This window comes from Parus major, chromosome 1A (assembly GCF_001522545.3).
Source record: "Parus major isolate Abel chromosome 1A, Parus_major1.1, whole genome shotgun sequence".
Lineage (NCBI taxonomy): Eukaryota > Metazoa > Chordata > Aves > Passeriformes > Paridae > Parus > Parus major.
In genome coordinates, this window is record NC_031773.1 from 6,792,288 (window position 1) to 6,814,556 (window position 22,269).

Below are 22,269 nucleotides of genomic sequence, written 5' to 3' on the forward strand. Positions count from 1 at the left end.
GCACATATTGGCTGTAGAGAAAACACTTTGTCTTCCAGCTTTGGCCCATCCACTCCTGCTTCCTCTGTGACCTAGAAGCCTCTGGATTTTAGACAATTAAGCTTTGATAGGCTCAGGAGAAGGAGGAAACAGCAAGACAAGATGCTCAGCATCCTTGTCTGACCATATAGTGTGAGGACAAGTCTGAGATCATCTCATCCTGCTCTTTTTTGACCATCTGTGTCACAGGGGGCTGTTGGAAGCACTGTTAAGCTGCAGCAGATGTTGAAAGTTTGGGGTTTATTTTGCCACAAGTGAGGCAGCTGTCTAAATATACAGACAAGAGGAACAGAGCTGACTCTTACAATTCACAGAAGTCATTATGCTGATAGAGGGATGCATCTGATAGTAGTCATTATCTTGTGTTTTTATTAACAGATACAAAATGATCAGTGCAAAGAAATGGAGTCCACAGCAGACAAATGGGTGAAGCTCACAGACAATGGGGAATGGGGCTCTCATTCTGTAAGTGTATGAAAAATCCCTTCATGAAGTTTTTGTCCATTTATTTCCTTTAATTTCCTGTGTCCAGACACCAAATACAGGCCAGCTCCTGTGAATGCATTTGAAGAAGCAGAGCTTTCCTAGCACTGAGGGGAAAAGTCATGGAGATTCCCCAAGGGGCTGATCCCAAAGGAAATTATATGGATGCAAGACTTTGTATTGATTTCCCTGGGCTTTGAATCAAGTGTTTTATGAGGTTAAATAGATTTATGCAAATCTGCATGCCACAATCACTTTGCATGATTGTAATTGAAATCTTGTACAACAGTTGTTTGCTCATGAGAACAAACAGATTATTCTCTGGGTCTCGGCAGAGCAGTAGGAGTGGGGTGTGTATGTGGAGACAAGAAGGACAGGCATTTTACTCTCAAGTGTGTGTAGAAGAGCTGGACTGCACCCAGCTTCTGCTCCATGGGGCTTGTGTGAAAATCCAGCTGGCAGCACCAGGGTGGTTCCTGCAGCATGGATGTGACCCTGTCCATGTTGGGGTAGGAGCCCTGTGGCTGGGCCCTGACCCGGCTGGCTGAGTTTGCTCTGTGAACAGCAGCTCTGTGCAGAACAGCTCATCAGCTGGGGCTTCCACTGTACCATCATACCCTTGTCCCCAGAGCCACATCAGCAAAGGCCCAGCACAGCTGGCATTATGCCAGAAGAGAAAGGCTTTTGTGGGCATAGGCAGCAGCATACTCTCTGTTTTCTGTGGTCTGCTTATCCTCCTGGAGGAGAAACTGTATTCCTAAGGCAGCTGTGGTTGGAGTGCCTGTTAGCTCAGGTGCAAGACAAGTACAAGTTATACTGGGGGGCTGGAGAGGTGGCTGAGGAGGGATGGGTGGCATGAGCTGAGAGGTGGATCTGAGGCCAGGACATTGACTTGGGTGAGCTGAGGGCTGTAGGCAGTCTGTGTGGGAGATGGTGTCATCTGAGCTCATCATCTGGGGTGTGCAGGTGTTGTCACTGTTTATGAAAGTTGTTGGGATGGCAGGCTGAAATGTAGACACACGAGATAGGTGAGATAGTAATTCTGGCTGTCCTGGAGGGTTTTTTCCTGTGCTGGAAATCCTGTCAGGGTATCTCTGTGAGCACAATTTTCCAGCTGCTGCAGTCTCTGCTCTCAGCAGGTGAGTCCTGCTGCACTGAGACTGGTGTTGGGTATCTCGCCACACACAATCTGATGCTTGTTTCAGTATGGTCCCAGTTGCAATGTTACATATGGTAGCTCAGCTCTCCGCAGCCCCTATGGATAGGAGATGTTTGGGTGTGGGAGATACAATATGCTGTATTTCCACTTTGCTTAATTTTTCAGTGAACAAAAACTGTGGTCCTGCCAGGCCTGTACAACACTGCTTTAAATCACATTATCCTGGACCCTTATGCTTTTAGAGTTTTTCCCTTTTCTTGTGTGAAAATATAGAACTTTCAGGTCAGTATCCTGCTGTTGGCAGTAAACATCTTGCACTGGGCTAGTTGATATGGAACAGCTTTGCAGGCCAGGCAGGGGCTTGGTGAGCCTGCTGCTTTTAGCAATGAGAGTGATACTGTAGTTACACAAGTGAGTTGAAGGCAGAAGGCACCCAAACTGCTGCTGGAGTTTTCCCTGCCTTCCTACTGCCCTTGACCTCAGCCATGATGCCACCAACTCACCAGCCTTCCACAGGGGCTGTGCAGCCACTTGCTGAAGCACACCATGAAAACAAGTGGGTCAGGGCAGTCAGAATCCAGGTTGTTTTCTGCATCTCATCTGCTGTTTGCGGTCAGCAGCGAGCAGGAGGGATCAGACTGTGCTGGAGACAGCCATGGTTTGTGCCTGCCTTACTGGTCATGATACTGTAGTGCTACATGCAGCCAGAGCTTGATTTTTAAAACCTATAAAAAAAACTCACTTGTGAACTGGATTTTTGAACTCTGGGTCATGACAAGTTTCTTTATGAAAGTGTATCTCAAGGCTTTAAAAACGAACTGATTGACTATCTCTGAGCATAAGGCTGGAGATAAAAGCTCTTGAGCCCCAGGGTTAATTGGATAAAGGCAGGAACAGCTTTTTCCAAATTCTGCTTACAACAAGGTCAGAAACAGCTCTTGGTGGTTTTCCAGCTGGGGTGTTGAGAAATATTTTTATAAAGCACACTTTGGCACGCCTCAGATATGTCTGTACAGCATCTGTCTATTGTTTCCCCATTACCTCTTGACCCACTAAACAGCATAGGAAAAGCTGCTAGGATGCAAGAAATCTGAATAATGGAAGTAGGAAACAAAGCAATGTCTTGGCAAGGGGATGTTTTCTAACTCACGTGTGTTGTTGCAGGTAACTCTGAAATCAGGTAGCAATATATTATACTGGAGAACAACAGGGATTCTCATGGGCTCCAAAGTTGTAAAACCAGTTTTAGTGAAGAACATCACAATTGAAGGTAAGCAGAATTTGTCTTTGAGGTTTTATCTCACTCTTCTGTCACAATGTTTGCCAAGTGCTATTTCTACTGCTGTGCCTACAGCACTGGAGTGGCTTTTTTCAGTCCCTTACCCCCTGTCTCCTCCTCTGAAGAATAGAAGCAGAAAAGCAAAACTTCAGTGAAGAAAAGGTAAAAAGTTAGTTTATCTGGTAAATGTTGCCATCTACTGGAGAAGTCTAAATCAGCAAATAGAGAGAAAAAGGAATAACAGGTTTCCTTTATTTGATATAGAAAGACCATGGTTATTGGTAAGCCTCTCAGCAGTGATAAATGGACATCTATCATAACAGTGACAGTTGAATGAATATTCAAATGATCTGTTTTATGTGGAAATGCTCTTCTGGTCCTGGTCTAAGTGTAATAGAACTTATTACACTTAGAGTAATAAGTTCTATTACTTATTAAGGGAGTGTCATATAAGATTCTTAGAGGAGTCAGACTTTCATTGCGGTATAAAGATTGAAGACCTAAATTATAAGTCAGAAAAGCAAAATTGTCTTAAGTAAGTGGTGAAACAGTGTGATTTTTATGCTGTTTTATACAGCTGCTTTGCTCTCAGCCATAAACCCAGGTAGGCAGCAGTTACAGATGTGTCTCTTTCAGTGCTTTACCCAGGATTTTTCTTGCAGGAGTTGCGTACACATCTGAATGCTTCGCGTGCAAGCCTGGTACCTTCAGTGACAAACCAGGTGCATCTGGCTGCCAGGTGTGCCCACGAGACACTTACTCTGAGAAAGGGGCTAAGGAGTGCACCAAGTGTAAAGAAGAAATGTATTATGCAGGTACATAAACCAAATGGGATAAGCAAAACCAGGAAGGTGTGAATATGCACAGACGCTGTTTCAGAAGTGAGAGTGGTTGTATCCAGTAATGATGGTCTCCAGTTGATATGTAAAGGGGAAATGAATGACTTCCCAAAGTCAGAGGGCACATAGATATGTAATGGGCCACAGTCAAACGTTGTTAGTGTCATCAGTGGAGGGATGGAGGGATGGAGACCTTTGTGACCTGGAAGGGGATAGTTTTTCTGAAAAGTAGAACAGCTGTGCTGTGCCCTCTCGTGGCAATTTGTATCATAGGTTGGTGATGACACGAATTTGCTTCATTGCAGCCTTCAGCCTTAGCACGTTATGAGGAATGTCCTTTGCAAATGCTTCCCCCTGGCTTGCCCCTGCCTCCTGTGTGGTTGGAAGATGTGGTGATCTAGTTGCAAAACCTAGTCCCAAAATCCTCTGCATTTCCAGCTATGGTTAGGTGGTGATCTTCAAATGACATGGTCTTAATATATTCTTCATAGCCAAAAGGTCTTCAGATTTTTTCCTTGTAGTAGTTTTAGAAAGTTCCTGAAGAATCAGTTACTGACCATAGCATCTGGTATCACTGATGGTTGCAAATGCTTGGGGACCTGTGCCTGTGCTCACAGTGGGAATGGAAATATTGCAAAATTATCCGGCAAAAGAAAAAATTGGGCCAGCACTGTAAGGAAGTTTCTACAGGATTAGTGTGGTTTTGTTCTTTACCAAATGAGAAAATATTTCCATTATTGGTAAAATGTATAAATTTCTGTTTGAAGGGGTGAGGGTTTGAGGGAATCATAGAATGGTTTGGGTTGGAAAGGACCTTAAAGATCATCTCATTTCAACCCCTGTGCCATGGGCAGGGAATTTTCCACTAGACCAGTTAGCTCAAAGCCCCATCCAACCAGGCCTTTTTTTATAGGGATGGGATATTCACAACTTTTCTGGCTGACCTGTTCCAGTGTCTCACCATCCTCAGAGTAAAAAACTCCTTCCTAATAATTGTCCCTATGTACACTGAATCAGTGAATTTCAGTGTGGCAATATAAGCATAGCTAGTGTTTTCCCTGTTCCCCTGCTTCATTTCAGGGGAAGGTTCATGCAGACTCCATTAAGAGCTTGATTTTTCATGTACATTGTATAATTTTCTGATGATTCATTTTAACCTCCACATTTCAAGCTTGTTACATTTGTTTCCAGGGACCATTTGATAGTTTAATATCCTGTTTTTCACCTTTTCTTTTAGAGGAGGGATCCAGTGCATGCATAGAGCGACCTCCATGCACAAGCAAAGACTTTTTCCAGATCCATACTCCATGTGATAAGGAGGGAAAAGTAAGTAGAAGGCATGATATTATTTTTAAACTCACTGACCTTATTGCTGTCTCTGCATTTGAAAACAAGGTAGTTCATTTTAGGAATCGGTTTCCCAATTACTTTCCCAGTTTTGCTTCCAGTATTGAATCTGAGGCTTTGGGCTTGTCCTTTGCCTGCCCTCTCTGCAGCCCTCTGTAAAAATCTGCCAGACATGGGACTGCTTAAGGGATGTGTTGTGGTGAGATGATAAGCTCCTTGCACTTGTGCTGGGTCTGATGGGGTCACTGGGGCTACTTCCATACTTCCATGCTGCTGGAACACAGGGTGAAGTACTGTTCCAGCACAAACCCATCTCTTTAGCTGTTTATAATCTTTGTGTTAATAATCTTTAAGCTTGTGATGACTGTCCCAGCAGTGCTCAGGCATAATACAGGTGATACCATGGCCCAGGAGCATTGGATATGACCATCCCTGTTTCAGGTGGAAGAGTGTTTGGCTGCATAGGTGTGATGTGGGTCATGTCTCTTGGTTTTAGCATCAAAGAAGGGCCTGTGGTAAGGTAAAATAATGGTAGATAGCCTGGAGTGTTCACGTGCAGGAGCTTGGCTGCTGGTAATGTCCTTGTCCCATGGGATGCCTCAAATCACCTGGACTCTCAGGACATTGTTTCACCCAGAGACCTTAGATCCACTTGGTCTCTCATAGAGGGATCTGCTAGTGGAGCAGCCTGGCTTTGTCTTAGTAGTCAAGTGGGATTTTGGAGGAATTTGGAGAAGGAGCTCCTGTTTACTCCTATAGGAAGCCCATAGAGTTGTGGCCACATGTTCAGGCCTGTTTAGTCTCTTTCTTTTCCCATCTTTCTTAGATCCCATCTCTCAGATGGAATTGCAAATAATCAAATTCCCTAACACCTGTATGTTGCTGGCCTAATATTTGCTGGCAGGATTGAGTATTTTGTAGTCTTCTGATGAGTGAGTTCTAAAATGCAACTGAGAGCTCATATGATTTGATAACAAAGCATCAGTGAGATTAGCTCCAGAGCTGTCAGCCTCTGCAACCTGGTCTTGACTCATTGATTTCTGCTCTGTTAATTGTCTCTAATGACTCAAGAAATTAGCAGCAGTGTTCATGTCTACATCCCCAGGTACAGCTTTAATTGCAGCCTCCTGTGGGTTGTTCTTTCACTGCTCTGTGTGGTCCAAGTCTCCCTGGCACTGAACAAGTTCCTATTATTTGACCATTTTCCTGCCTTTTCACTGGCTTTCCCCTTCACAGATGGACATTATTGGAATGCAAAGTGGGTTTTTCTGCAGACACCCTTCACTGTCCAGTTGCAATGACAGCAGCAGGTGTCACAGGCACACAGATACTGGCTGGGTTTTCAGGACTGGTTTCATTTCTCTGCACCTCTGGAAACTGGTTCAGGTTTTCTGTACCCCCCAGCCATCTCTCCATGTGATGCAGCTCAATGAGAGGGCCTGACTCTGCAGGCCATCTACAGGGGAACAGTGGCTGTAAAGGACCAGCCTATTGATCCATGGTTGCTAAAATACACCAGGTTTTCACTGAACCTGGTGAGATTGTTGTCTCCCTTCTGCTGTCCTCCTCCATGTGTAGAAGGGACCTCTGGAAATTTATGCACTGTACTCTTGATTTTTCATCTACCTGCTGGTTTAAAAATCCCAATTTGAATGCTTCAGCCCCAGTCTGAGAAACCCCTCACCACATGACCACAGTCACCCTCTTCTCCCAGCGCAGATGCAGTAGGATTCGTAGGATTCCTGTAGTTTGCAGTGTGTCTGGGCCCTGGGCAACCACACAGGTGCTTTGCCAGCTCCTGAGCCTTTTATTTTAAATGCTGTACACCCTGGTGCTGCTGAAGTATTTCTAGGGTGATTCTCCAGAAAATCCTCCAAGTGTTGAGGAGCAGCAAGGACAGGATGATCCATAGGAAGAGGTGGCAGTGTGGCAGCAGGAGCAGTCCCTCAGTGCCTGAGCAAGGCAGGCAGAGCAGACCCTGAGCCAGATTTAACCAAGGTGGCCAGACAAGTCCATGGAGACAGGGCATGAGCAGTGTCAAGCTGGGACGTTGTGTCCAAGGGTCAGTCAGGGTTTGGGTCAGCCAGGGAACATGACCTGGCACAGGCGTGGCTGCAGCAAAGCACAGGCTGGGATGGAGAGTTAAGCCTGGGCTTAATTGAGCTGCCAGGAACCAGGGCCTGAGCCTGAGCTGAGGCTGCTTCCAGTTTACTCTTTGAAACAGTTTCAAGAAGTATCAATACTTCGAGTGCTCTGTGTTACCAGAGGGCTAACCCTGAGTGCAAGCAGCTCAGTGCCCAGGGTGGCAGGGGCTCTGTATCAAATTCAGAAGGTGAAATCTCCCTTACCTGAGCCTCTGGCCTCAAAGATCCCAGATTACTGGGACCAAAGGGTGGAAGTACCCAGAGTGGGAGCTGTGGACAGGTTAAACTCTTGCCAGTTGGGTTTCTCAGCCGTGGAACTCAGCTGAGTTTGATCTTGAGATATAAAACCCTTTCAGAGAGAGACACAAAGTCAGATGAAACTTGAAACACAACTTTGTCTTCACATCTCACCCAATCCTTCTCCTGAAGACAGAAACTTGTGTCCTCCAAGGAGGGTGATGATGAAGAGGTGATACTGTTGTGTATGGTAACACCATGGACTGACTCATGTTAGTGTTTGTAAACTGCTCCTTATGTGATGATGGATTGGAGGGGCTTGCAGAGAGCTCCTGGGGATGGGTTTGACATTTTCTCAATAGGTGAAAAATGGCAGGAGAGAAATTGGGAACTTTTCAAAGAGCAGGCCAGTATGAATTAAAAATGCAGAACCTGAGGTTCTCTCTGTTGAGATGCCTTCCCAATAAAGGGCTTTTGTACACCAAAAGTTATATTTTGTGTTACTGTGGTTAAAATGCAGAGATTGCATATCCAGTTAGAATTATTTATCTGATGTTCCTCAGAACTGCTTACATGGGAAATTTACTAATTAAATAGGAATTAAATTGAATAATTAAATAGGAAATTTACTAATTAAATAGTAATTGTTTTAAGCTTCACATTTTTGTTTTGCCCTTAAAACCTCATATCTTGGAATCTCCTGTGAACCCAGTCACTTCCGTTGCCCTTACTTGTGCTTCCCTTTATTGTCCTGCATATGCAAGGTCTGGTTTTGGCCTTTGATGAGGGAATACCCTAATTTAGTTTACCAGGGGGACCTTCATTGGTGCATCTAGTCCCAAAACTTCATAGTACACCGTGTGAGCTGTGTCTCCTCCTTCCAGACTCAGATCATGTACAAGTGGATTGAACCCAAGATCTGCAGAGAGGATCTCCCCGATGCACTGAGCCTTCCTCCTTCTGGAGAGAGGCAGGACTGTCCACCCTGCAATCCTGGCTTTTACAACAACGCCTCATCTTCCTGTACCCCCTGCCCACCAGGCACTTTTTCAGATGGGACACAGGGTAGGAGTCTGCAATAAAATTTTGTGTGTCTCCAAAAGCAGTCATCTGCTTGCATGTGACTAGTTTAGTGACACATCATCATAAGGCAGTGTTCATTATGTGTTAAATACTCATTAAATAACATTGGAGAGCAGGATGTGGATACCTGTTTTCTCTCCTGAGCCAATCCTTATCAGGGATTTGCTGCTCTAAGTTGACCTGCTGTGGTTTGGATGCATTTCTTGGCTGATATAAACATCCTGAGAGTTTTTTTAAGGGATTCTGAGAAGGGAATCAGAACCTTTGCAGTCAGCAATTCCTCCTCAACCATTCTCCTGTCCATGACAATTTTTTTTCCTGTGAAAACTTTATTTTAAGTGCAGTCAGGAGAATACCCTGGCAACATTGTCTAGCCTAAACTCTGGCTTGTTGATTCTGGGACACATTGGTCCAGTGGTCCCCTACAGCATTTTGTGGGAACTCTTGTTTATCAAACCTTCATGTGAATCTATTAAAAGGAAGTGTGATTTGGGGGACCAGTTGCAGATTACTTACCACAAGGTTATGATCTACAGTTTATAAAATGCTGGTCTCACTTCCACTCTCCTGGTCCCGTTAAGTCTTTGACTGTTTAATTACAAGGAAATAAATTATTTTCTTTGCTTATTATTTGCATCAGAGAGTAAAAAACAGTATTTATTTTCTTCAAAACACTGTTTGACATGTGCCTTGGCTGTGTGATATCCTTTTCTGCCCTCTCACCTTTAGAGTGCAAAGCCTGCCCTGCTGGGACTGAACCAGCACTTGGATTTGAGTATAAGTGGTGGAACATCCTGCCAGGAAACATGAAGACATCTTGCTTTAATGTTGGCAACTCAAAGTGTGATGGGATGAATGGTGAGCCAAACTCCCTGCATTGTGTGCCTGTCTCCTGCATGGATCCCTGCTGTAATGGAGTACCCATCAAAATGAATGTGCTCTTAGTGCATGACTCACAGCACAGTTTCCTCCCTTCCCTTTAGTTGCACCAGGCTTGAAATTTCCTGTGGGAAGCAATGTCAATAAAAAAACCTCTTGTATACCAGAGGAGGACAGGAGCTGCAGGCTGTGTGAAGTCCCCTCAGCAAAGACTCATCCCACCACTGGCTTTAATGCATCTTCAGATGCATTCATATCCCCATGGAAAAAAGCATTGTTTTGTCTTCTCCCTAGTTTATCTCATTTTCTGTTTTGTGATAACTATGCCCATCGAGGTCACACATAATTCTTTTTGAAAACTTAATTACAGTCTATGATTTTATTCCTTTCGTTCTCACAGCTTTCTCCCTGCACATGTGCTAAAATTGCAGCAGAGAGCAGTCACAGCTCACTGGTGAAAATGATCCTATTTGGGACTTCTCCAGCCTTCTCTGACAGATTTTCCTCAGTTTGATCCATCCTGTCAGACTGATGCAACTCAAGCTTTGAATTATATGTGTTGAGCAGAGGGGAACTGAAGTATGTGCTTAACATTTAACACGCAGATTCACTGATTCATCTGTTTTAAGGCTGAAATATATCAGATGGATCATCTCCCTTGAGCTGCACAGCACAGGTCAGGGAATATCAATTGCTTTGCTGATTTGAAAGGTGACAATTGCCTCTAAAATCAGCAGTTCATACAATTGTTAAAATTCTTCATTCAAAAGCATCATGATATTTTTCTATAGTTTATATCAGGCATCTTTAAAATACTCTGAATTACTGAATTGTTTAAAAATTATGGTAATGTAGATTTCTTTTGCCACCCATTCATTGAAATTTTTTTCTTTTTCTGTCCTGTGAAGGTTGGGAGGTGGCTGGTGATCACATCCAGAGTGGAGCAGGAGGCTCTGACAATGACTATCTTATCTTGAGCCTGCACATCCCAGGATTTAAGTAAGGAATGGGATATTTTTTCATCTATTTCTCAGTTATTTCTGTCTCTTATACCTCTTTCACACTATCCTAGGGATGATCTGAGTCTTCCTTTCTGAAGTGGAATAATGTAATGAATAAGAGACAAGAGGAATCTTGAATTTTATTCCCATGTCCCCAGTTTGTCCATTGAGGCAGGCAAGTGTGTAAGACCTTATTTTTTAGCAGTATTTGCTTCAGTCCAAGGTACAGCCAGTTGGCTGGCTGGAAACTGAGAAAAGATGTTGCTATCCTGCTGTTTCTAAATTATTCCACAGTAACCAGCTAAACTTGCCATGGGGTAGATACTGGAGCCTGCCCTAAAAGTATTTTAGTGAAAGCCAAGTTATTTTGCCCTGTGGCTCCAGGCAGCCTGCAGAGTCTGTGCTTCCCTTGGAGCCAACAGGGAGATGCAGGCACTGCAGGAGAATGGGAATCCCACCACACCTGAACCCTCAGACAGGCTGAAATACCTGCTTGAGGTGCTTGTGTCTCTGTCAAAAGAGTGATCTTAGACTCTGAGCTCAGAGCAGGTGCTGAATGTTGAGACTGGTGAGGTGTGGAAGATGAACCTCACTTTCCTTCTGCAGTTTTTCAGCTGGGGTAGATGCAATTACATTGGTGTAAATCACTTGAAGTATGTAATGTATTTTAATAATAAGGTTCCCTGCCAATATGGTCAAATTTGGGTGTTCATTATAAGGAGAGAACTGTACCATCAAGAACTTGGACACTTAAAAAATGACCCTGCTGCACCTGATACTCAATGCAGAGGCTCCCACCATTCTGCAAGGACACATTTTCTGTGATAGGACTTTGATGGCTTCACTGTGCAAAAAGGAATTTGAAGGATTGACTGCTGCCTGTCTGGAGAGCACTGTGTAAATGTTTTGTTCCTTCTCTGTTAAACAGACCTCCAACATCAGTGACGGGAGCAACTGGGTCAGAACTGGGACGGATTACTTTTATTTTTGAGACCATCTGTTCAGCAGATTGTGTGCTGTACTTTATGGCTGTAAGTGAGACCTCTTTTCTCCATGACTGGTATTCCACACATCACTTTAATACTTCTGCATAGGTGTGATTAGTTGCACTTGGTTTATTATGATTAAGCATGGTATTAGTTTAATATCTGCAGTGCCCCTGCAGGAAGGATTTAATGAATGACCTAGTGAAATTCCTCCATTATGTGAATTGTGAACCATTCCTGTCTGTCTGCTTACTCTAAAAGTAAATGTTGGACACTAAGGAGCCAATTCTTCCCTGTTAAATTGACTGATGAAATTATTAGTGTCTCTTGTGCTGTTGAGTTAGCATCTAGTAACAGAGTGACAAGTCAAGATGTGGGACAGAGGGATGGGAAGAGGACAGTTTGGAAATTTAGACTTGATCCTGTCAATGACCTGGAGGATCAACAGGGCAGCAGACAGATGTTTATTCAAAAGTCCATTAGCTGAGGAGGGCAAATGGATCTGCAGTGGCTCCCTTGCCCCTTCCACTGAAAGGGGAAGCCGGTTCTATTTTTATATTTAGTGTCTCTTTAAAGGAACCTGCTCTTAATTTAAAGAGAATTGATTGGCAATTAGGTGGCAATTTAGAAGATTCTGAAAATTTGTCACTTGTGCAAAACAAAATAAGTATGTTTGCTTTATTAAATGTTAAGTGCAATTGTGGAGTCCTTTTTATATGCTAATCTCTACATCATAAAACACTGGTGCTTAGTGTAGTATGACCACACTTTTTGTTCCTTTTTTTTAAAATTTAATTATGCCAATTTTGTAGGATGTTAATCGAAAAAATACCAATGTGGTGGAATCATGGGAAAGAAGTAAAGAAAGACAATCCTACACTCACATCATCTCCAAAAATGCTTCCTTCACATTCACCTGGGCCTTTCAGAGAATAAATGAGGGCCAAGATGTAAGTACTTATTTATGAGTGGGGCTTTACAGCACAGCATTCCTTGGACACTCACTGCCAGAGCTCTAGCCCTCTCTTGAAGCTCACGGGTCTCTCCTAAGGGGTGAGTGGCTCTCACCACAAAGCAGCCCCTGGGAGGCAGCTGTTAATAACTAATCATCCATGAGGAAGGCCAGAACCATGGATAAGCTGATCCCTGAATTGGCACACAGAGATGCAGGTGGTGTCCCAGTGCCGTGGTGTGATGACACTGGGGTGGTTTCCTTGTCTCTCATTCCAGAGCAGACAGTTCATCAATGACATGGCCAAGATCTACTCCATCACGGTGACCAACGCAGTGGATGGAGTCGCCTCCTCTTGCCGGGCCTGTGCCCTGGGCTCCGAGCAGTCCGGCTCGTCCTGCGTGCCCTGCCCGCCAGGACACTACATCGAGAAAGTGACAAGCCAGTGCAAGGAGTGTCCGGCCAACACCTTCCTGTCCATCCACCAGGTGTATGGCAGGGAGGCCTGCATCCCATGTGGGCCTGGCAGCAAGAGCACCAAGGTACTGAACCTGAGTGTTTCTGGGTCAAGGGCAGACTTTATTGGGCTGGAAGCTCTCAGAGTGCTGTTTTCAGTGCTTTCTTACAGGCAGGTTCCTTGTGGGCACTGGAGTATAGCTATGACCAATGAGCCTACTCTTCCAAACAGGTCACTAGTCTAATTTCTGTTTGTAAATAATCAGATAAGTGACAACATGAGCTCAAAAAAAGCTTCATTTCAAGAAGCTGTAGTGTGGACAGTGTACAAACAGGGCAAGTATCTACATTACTTCCACCAAAACTATCCCAGATGCCTGCTCTCTTAAACTCAGAGACTCCCTCAGCTGGATGATGTTTCTGGGCCTTTAGAAACCTGCAACAAGTCCCTCTTACATGAAATTGTAAGCAATAGTAAACATTTATCATGCTCAAGCAGCTGCACAGGTACTGGAAGAACAGTACCTTCAGTTTGTTTGTATTCTGCCTGTCTTCAACTGAGTTCATATCCTGCCCTTGTTTCTTGAGCTGTTTCTTGTGTTCCCTTTACAAAATGCAAGTGTAACCAAGGCTGTGTTTTGGTCTGTTTACAGGGCTTTAAGCTGGAACATTGGGATCCTAAAAGCACCCAGAACAAAGCAAAGCAAGAAATTGCATTCTCTTGGCTAATGCAACAGACAATAGAAAAACCAGGCTTAGGGAACATTTTAGTCCTGATGTGTGATTGCAAGGGACTGAAATGGGAATGGGAATTATCCCAAAGGAAAGATCAGTAACAGCAATAGGGCAGAGTTCCCCTTAGCAAGGAAAGCTGTCCTGTCTGCACCCGTGCTTTAACTCCGAGGTGAATGGTTTGCTGCTGTTCTATAACTGCTCTTTAATGGATGTTTCTGCCTTTCAGGACCACTCTGCCTGCTTCAGTGATTGCTTGGTGTCCTATGTCAAGGATAACCAGAACATGAATTACAATTTTAGCAATCTCAGCCAGGTGGGCTCATTGATGAGTGGACCCAGCTTCACTTCCCGAGGGACCAAGTTCTTCCACTTCTTTAACATCAGCCTGTGTGGGAATGAGGTGAGCTCAGCTGGGGTTGAGGGTTGGGAGGTTGAACCAATTTGTTGCTTTTGTTGATGCTCTGCTATAACACTGAGAAAGGACAAAGGCTCCCTTTCAGCTGAGTTGTCACCAGTACTGTGTAAATACTTCCCTTTAGATCTTGCTTTGCAGTGCAAGAGGACTTTTGAGCAGCCAAGTGATTTTCCAGAGCAGAAATACTGTATTATACGCCATAAATAAAGCTCAGAAGAAAATTCCTGTCACATCCCTGCTTTTTTTTTCTTGTGCCTTTAAGTCACTTGCATCATGACCCTGACCTTTGTATGCTGCCACCAAGGAGCTCAAATGAAGAGTTTGAGTCTTTCAGCTGGCAACTGCTGTCCATAGGTGTCCCTCATTGCTTCACTGGAGATGCTGTCCTGAGAGCCCCTGGTCACCCTGCTGCCTGCCAGTGGCCAAGATGGCACAGTGCTGACTTTGCAGCCTTGGACAGTGGTAGTAAAATGTGTTTAGTCTGTGAGTTAAACAGGCTCTGTCTGCTTGGACTGAACCAGAGCATGTTGTCACACACATAAATTGACTTTCAGAGCAGTACCAGCATTGTGAGTTGCCCCATGAAAGCCAATGTGTGCAGTTAACAATAATGCTCAGCCCTGTAAAGTTCTGAAGTCTTTTTGCCATGTACCAAAGGATTTGCATGAGTTAAGACAAATGAGTAGTCACATTTCTTTACAGCATTTTGCATACTTACAGGCTTCAGCGCGTGTTTAACCTGGATTAGAGCTGCTGACAGTCAGATCCACAAACACACAGATATGCTCTCTCCTCTGTGGCTCTGGTTTTCACTTTTCCAAACTGCTACAATGGCACTACAGTACAACCAACCATATGATTAGGTGGTGAGTTCTTGACATTTTGTTAGGAAAACTGAGTCTGGTAATTTGTCTTTCATTGCTGTTGCTCTGATTCTAGCAGTGATCTTGACATACACCATTAAAGCAGTCTTGAAGGCTATATAACTGTTTAGGGATTTCATGTATTTGTGCTTTGAAAATATTTTATCTGGATTAAATCCCAAATAAAAATGTATTCTACACTTTATTATTTAAAGGCAAGGGAAATAGGGTTTTCCTTTGCAAGACATTTTACTATGCTCTGCAAGTAAACACTGTGCTGTCAAGATAAACAATGAAGAGTGCTCCACAGTACAGATTTCTGATGAGGCACTTGCCAGAGGTGACATTGTATTTCTGAGTCTGTACAAGGCTTTAATTGGAGCTTTGACAATGGCACAGTTTGTTGTGGTTTCTCCCTCTTACGACAGACACATAAAGACATCAACTTGTTATAAGGTAAAGTAATGAATCTCATCCAGTTTGCAATCAGGAAGTTTGCAATCTCTCTCTTCCCAAACTTTTCCACATCTTATCAACAACCAACAGCTTCTCCCTTTTTTCCTGATTGTCCACAGGGAAAGAAGATGGCAATTTGCACTGACAATATCACAGATGTAACTCTGAAGGACATGGTTGCAGAATCAGAAGATTTTTCCAATTTTGTGGGAGCTTTTGTCTGTCAGTCCACCATCATCCCATCAGACAGCAAGGGCTTCCGAACAGCCCTGGCTCTGCAGTCCAACAGCCTTGCTGACAGGTTCTTAGGTACATGGTTTGTCTTCTGCTTGTTGTTGTGAATGTACTCTCACGTATTTAGGGCTGCAGAGTAAATCCTTCCTGGCTCAGCAGCTGCATTACTTGAGGGAAGAGTGAAGGGGCAGCCCAAGATCAGCCTGAGATGGTTCCTGAGAGCTGTAAACCAGCTTTGCACAGATGCCTTTGTGTTTTGCTGATGTTTCAGTTCAGCTGATAGCTGGAGGAGAATAGTAAGGGCTGTGCACATTTTTTGTTTTCCATTTCTGTTATTCACTCTTCCTTGTTCTTGGTCTGGTGGGTCTCACAGTGCATAGCATTTCAGCACAAAAATCTGGAGAGTGTAATTAAAAAGCACTGGTTGTCCTTTATGTTCTTACCCACCTCACTCAGGGCAAGACCAATGACTGTGATAGTCACGTTAGCCCGAGTGTTTCTGCCTGTGCCAAGATCCCACTTGGGCAATTTTAGAAGAAGAAACTGATGTGGGGACATAATTAGGCAAGGAATCAGGAGGCTTAGGGCAGCACGTGGCTGTGCACATCATTAAGTTTTACTCTGGTCCATCTCACAAGTCCCCGAACCTGAGGCCAGATGAGACAATGAAGTCATTTGGTCTGCTCACCTATCCATTACAGGCACTGAGTGTTTGTGCTTTCTCCCTGGCACTGAGCCCAGAAACTCAGATTTGACAAAAGCACATCTTTGGAACAGCATTCAACTTGGACTTTTAAGACTGCCAGAAATAACAACTTTGCCACAGTCACTGGTACTTTTTTTCCCACTGGTCAAACACCATCTCTGTATTTGTTTTTAAAGCAGGCTTGTATCCTATTTGAATTTCCAGACTTCAGTTTTCAGTTCTTGCTTTTTGTCTTTCTCCAGATCACACCAATGTTTTCCTTCTTGAAGAAATATTTTGTGTACTGGAATGTAACACCCTTCTGATAAATTAAGTAGACCAAGTTCTTCTAGTTGTCTTGCTATCATGTATTTATTTTGAGCACCTGAATAACGTTTGAGGCTCTTTCTACACCTTCTATAACTTTTTATATTTTCTTAAACCATAGAATGGAATAGTATTGCAGTAATTAATTTGTTATAATGGCAATAAAAATCACTTTTGTATTTGGAATCCCCGTGTTCTTTCACCAAACTTAAGGGTTTTCATGATGGCTTCTTGTATCTGATGTAAACTCTGAATGCTTTTTCAAAGTTACAGTTTCCAAGGGAAAATGTCTCTTAAGACTGGCCTTCAATTCTTGCTGCACTTGTCTTATACTGAGTTTGTTTGGGACTGTTTTACCAAGTGAACCAAGCAACCAAGTTGCTCTGTATTTTATTTTTAATCCTCTTAATCTTTGTCTCATCTACACACTTTACCAGCATGGATTATACAGTTACTTGCATATCCCTGATGTTAATCTTGCATTTTCACACTTCAATACTGATGCCTAGAGAAGCCTGGAGACATCCCACATTTGATGGCAATTTCCCATGGCCAGATAATTTTATAATGACTTAGCTAAATAGTTTTTAATGCAGAATGTGCGCTTAATTGATAGTACAGTGCTAACTTTTTAATTAGAATCTCGTGTGGTAATTAGTGAAATACTTGATAAATTTACATAACTTTCTTTAGCAACCAAGTTCATCAGCATTCAAGGACTGAGATCAGATTTGTTCAACAAGAGAGGTTCTCCATAAATTCTTATTTACTTTCTCTCATTGTGTATCTGTCCATGAACTGAAACCCATTTTCCATTACCATTATTTTGTCTCATTGTGAGAGCCACATTGTAATTCGGGTCACCATATTGCCTCTCCACAAGTCTTTTGACAATTAATTGTCATCAAAAGCTCTGTTAAAGGTCACTCTCAGGTATGGGCTTCTAGTTCACAAACATTCATGTCAGTAAATGCCAATATTGTTTCCTGCCACCGGAGGAATGAGGACAGTCATTGTCTTGAAAAACAAGGAGATAGTCCTGATTTTTCCTAATACAAAGAAAAGATGCCAAACTCTTCTGGTGCGTGTTTTTTATCTCAGTTGCTAAATTTTAAAATGATTGAAGTTTTCATTTCCTAATATAGCAAGGTTGTGGACCTTCTGAAGTGAGTCCAGAGGAGACCAAAACATGGCCAGAGGGCTGATCACCCCTCCTCGGCTGAGAGAACTGGGATTGCTCAGCCTGGAGAAGAGAAGGCTTCAAGGAGATTTTAGAGCATCTTTCAGTACTTAAAGGGGCTTCAAGAGAGCTGGAGAGGGATTTTTTACAAGGGCATGTAGTGACAGAACAAGGGAGAATGGCTTCAAACCTAAAGGGAGTAGATTTAGATTATATTTTAGGAGGAAATTCTTCCCTGTGTGGGTGGTGAGACAGTGGCACAGGTTGCCCAGAGAAGCTGGGGCTGCTCCATCCCTGGAAGTGTTCAAGAACAGGTTGGACAGGATTTTGAGCAACCTGGTCTAGTGAAAGTTGTCCCTGCCCATGACTGCTTCCAACCCAAACCATTCTATGAGTCTGTGATTCTATGAACTGTTGCAAGAACAAGTGGGAAACTTCAGTCTTTTCACCAGTTTCTGACCACTACCACTTCTTGTTGTAGCATTTTTTAACTCCCTAGAAGGATGCAGCCCCCTCCTGTACAGCTTCCTCTTCTGAAATGTTGCAGTGGAACACCAATATTTTCTGTCTCCTTCCAACCCTCAGTTCATGGGGTTGAAAAGATCCCTAAGAACTTTGGTTACTTGCATTTTCCTCCTTTTCAGCTTTTGCTCAAAATCCATGTAGTTCACACACCAGCCTGTCATTTGTTCCAAAATGTGACATCAAGGCTTGTCTGTGATTCCATAATCCTTCTGAGTCTTGTTACTTCATCTCCCATAGTACTGCAAATTGCTCAGGTCATTACACGGTTTTGATGTGTGGGCATTATACACTCAAGGCATATGGTCTGAGTGGTTGCATCAGAGATTTTCAGCAGTTCTTTGCCAGCCTGAATTATTTTACGTTTCTTTATTATCCAGTGATTGCTTTAAATTAATATAAAAGAGTAATAAATATTTACACTGGTGTTTTATTAATTTTTTTTAATGTTACTATGTCTACATGAGAAAATCAAACTGTATGAGGAACATACTTATCTGCAAAGGTTAGTTAGAAAAATGTGTATGTAATGTGCAGTAATGCCATTAAATGCTATAAAGTGAGATTCACACGTTTCAGACTGAGAAAATATTGCACATGGGCCCCTCAAAAATTCATTAATAGTTTGCTTCTTTTTTTTTTTTTATTTCTCACATTTTAGGAGCTACTGTTGAAACAGCGCTGGAAAATATCAGCATCAAGGCAGATATGTTTCCTCCCTCTCCAAGCAAAATACCAGATGTGCATTTCTTTTACAAGTAGGTAAAAAAATGCTACTTATTGCTATGTCAGATGTATTCATTTGTTTAAAGGAAAGTAAAAGTGTGAAGGGGGATCCATAACCCATCTTAAATCTTTGCCACTTTAATCAATATCTGCTTGATACTGATTGACATGTTGAAGATCATCTTATAAAATCAGCAAACACTCTTTACTCAAACCTAAATTAGGCTTGATCCGTAGGAAGTGATACCAGAGCTTTGATTCATCCAGATGCCATTTTCAGTGTCCTGTTACTTCCCATACTTTCTCATATATGACTTTGAAATGTCCACTTGTGGTTGCATATTTCCTTTCACTTTCATTTGTGTTTACTTTGATGTTACAAAAAAGGACTAATCAAGATTAAAGGTATTGTTTCAACATGCACAGTTACTAGTATGCTTTTCCCATTCTTCACTCTTCTCCATTAAAGGAATGCCTCAGTTTGGGTAGCAAGCAGCTCAAAGATCAGCTCAGTTCAGATATCTACATGCTGGTCTTCATGTCAGCTGTGTTTCTAAGCTGGGACTTAATTGAATGTAGGACTCTGGATATCAGCACTTTATTTTTATGTGAATGCTTAAATTATGAGTCTGATTCTGCAAACTCAACCCCACACCAGTGACCCTACTTTGAGCACATTATAAACTTGGCTTATGATGTCTATCATGCTGGAATAAGGCATTTTTTATCCCCTTTGCCCTGTGCTATTTCAGGACAGTTTGGTTCTCAGGTTGTTGGGCCAGGAGTGAGTGATCAGAACCTCTCCAGCAGAGTAACACCAACCACAGCCCCTGTGATTCTCCTTTGCAATTGTTCTATTCTGTTTTGTGGGAAAGTTCACTCCTTGACACAGCAGATTCCAAACTAGCTAGAAAACCAAAGCAGTTCCCCAAGTGGCATCTCAGAACATTTTGAGATTTAAATAAATTGGTGAGGCCTACCCTGATTCTGTTGTGGTTTTTTTTTTGTGGTTTTTTTTTTTTTTCTTTTCAGCTGGCAAAATCAGCTGAATGGTAAAGGGTATTTTGTTAGTATTTTGTTACTATTGCAACTGCATAAGTGTTTGCAGACCTATGAAAGACCTATGAAAGAGCAATATCCATTTAATGTAGTGGAAATATGTTACTTTTCTCCTCTTGTTTGACATTAGGTCTTCAACAGTGACCACCTCCTGTGAAAATGGCCGTGCAACTGTTGTGACAATGAGATGTAACCCCAACAAACCAGACCAAGGAGAGCTTTCTGTGCCCAGGTATTTTGATCTTTGAGTCCTACTAGTGCCAAAAAGCCTTTGATTCTCAGATAATCTTTACAAAACTCATTAGTGATTTTTCTATTATAATATAATAGCAATGAGGAATGTTCTCTCCTTCATCAGTCACTTGTTTCTCCTAAGTGTCTATCAGCCTCCAGCAGACCAACTGATCTGTGTTTAGGTTGTGTGACAGGTTGTTCTGACCTTAAACACAAAGGAAAATGCAGTGATGTTTTCTTTCTTCACTTCTCCTTTATTTCAGTTTCTTATTTTAATCTTTGGCCTCATGATTAAACTGCCTAGTTGAGGCTTTGAGAGGTATTTTTTCTTCCTTGATCCACAGCAGTGGCTAGGGAAAATTATTGTTTTGGGAAAAGAGCAACCTGTTTTAGGAACTTTGAAATCTCCTGTTGCAATGCTTATGTGAGCCCTGACTATCTATTTTATGTTTGGGATACATTTATTTATGTGTTTCATTGCTGTATCTTGACTGTCTTGTACCAATTGTGTTTAATTTGCCTGACATATTTTTCCCCCTTCTGTCTGATTTGAGGGACTTAAAAAAGCTTCTTTCTTCCAAAATCCTGTTTATGCCTGTATAAACATAAGTTAAGGCATAAGCCTGACTGAAAAATTACAGAGAAGCAAAACAGTAAAACAATCAATTCGATTACTCTTTAGTGACACACTGTGATTTTTCAGAAGCTTCCTTTAACTCTGATAATCCTCCTCTTCGGTTATCAAGGCCCATTTTAGTCTGTCTGGATGTTACTACAAATCTGCTGATAGCTCTCACTCATCCTCCTTCCCAAAAGCTGAGTCCTCTTCCCAAAAGTTAACCATGTGAGAAATGTGGGATCCTTTGATCCCTGTCCCTCTCGGGACACACGAACTGTGCTTGCCTGAATGAAGACAAAGTAGAGTCTACTTCACTGGGGATGGATGAGTGATTGATACTGGAACACCTTTGGAGATGCTTACCCCGGTGTCTGAGGGACCTGTCTCACTACAAATGCTGGGCAATAAGCCACTCCCAGCTTCTGCATGAAAATTCTTCAGTTGTTCCTCAGTGCCACAGGGTAAACACGATGTGAGCTGTGATAGAGCACCAGTTGTGAGGGAGGAACAACCTAAAGTGTGAGAATGGGCAGAAATGGCACACAGCTGGCACATGTACCTTATCTCAACTCATGCTGACTTCTCCTTTCCAATCCCCCTTTGATTAGCTCAGCAGTCAGCTGTTTTCACACAGTCAGGTATCAGATATATGTCCAATAATGTAACTCCTTGATCCTTCAGGCATGGTGTTTGGTATCACATGAAGCTACAGTATAAGACGAAAGCAGTTGAGGAGAAAGGTCTGTCAGTGCTCATGCCATGTGGGTTGGAAAAATGCTCCATAATTCAGAGGATTGTACCTGTTGTCAGGTATTCAAATCTGGATACCTGACAAATCAGGATGGGCTTATAGGGCTGGGGATTTTTCAGTGCTTGAGATTAGGATCTGGACATTTACAGATGATATAGAACAACGTAACTTTAAGTAATTTTTTTTCTGCATGAATATATTTCATATTTACATGACCAAACTTCTTGCATGACCTTTGTCCATTGCTGCTGTTAGACCTGATGTGATTGTCAGTAACAAAATCTACGTGACTGTACTGCCACTGACAGTACAAGTTTCTTCTGCAGGCTGAATACAAAATAGGCCATTAGTTTTTCTTGGAGTAAGAGAAGCTGTTATCTCTTCATTAACTGGTGAACATCCTTGTAGTAATTAACCATGACAGGACAAGTCCATTCCATATGGACTAAATCACCCAGACATCATTAGAACAACAGCAGGAGCCAGATAGAAGCATTCACATGGAACAGCCATCCTGTGCAGGAGACCAGTGATGGAGGTGTATGCTGGGCTAGCCTGGGCAGATGAAACACTGGTGCT

General features: G+C 42.7%; 1 protein-coding gene across 1 annotated transcript in view; it reads left to right on the forward strand.

The window, feature by feature from the left end:
* Positions 1-22,269, forward strand: part of ELAPOR2 (endosome-lysosome associated apoptosis and autophagy regulator family member 2) — a 92,662-nt gene that overhangs the window by 64,377 nt on the left and 6,016 nt on the right. Inside the window, exons 5-18 of the mRNA XM_015629204.3 lie at positions 418-504; positions 2,846-2,951; positions 3,623-3,775; positions 5,037-5,125; positions 8,412-8,592; positions 9,340-9,468; positions 10,398-10,488; positions 11,419-11,521; positions 12,289-12,426; positions 12,707-12,970; positions 13,846-14,019; positions 15,473-15,662; positions 18,963-19,059; positions 20,217-20,318. Of these exons, the coding sequence (XP_015484690.1) occupies positions 418-504; positions 2,846-2,951; positions 3,623-3,775; positions 5,037-5,125; positions 8,412-8,592; positions 9,340-9,468; positions 10,398-10,488; positions 11,419-11,521; positions 12,289-12,426; positions 12,707-12,970; positions 13,846-14,019; positions 15,473-15,662; positions 18,963-19,059; positions 20,217-20,318 (1,904 nt within the window). The remainder of the gene's footprint in view (positions 1-417; positions 505-2,845; positions 2,952-3,622; positions 3,776-5,036; positions 5,126-8,411; positions 8,593-9,339; positions 9,469-10,397; positions 10,489-11,418; positions 11,522-12,288; positions 12,427-12,706; positions 12,971-13,845; positions 14,020-15,472; positions 15,663-18,962; positions 19,060-20,216; positions 20,319-22,269) is intronic.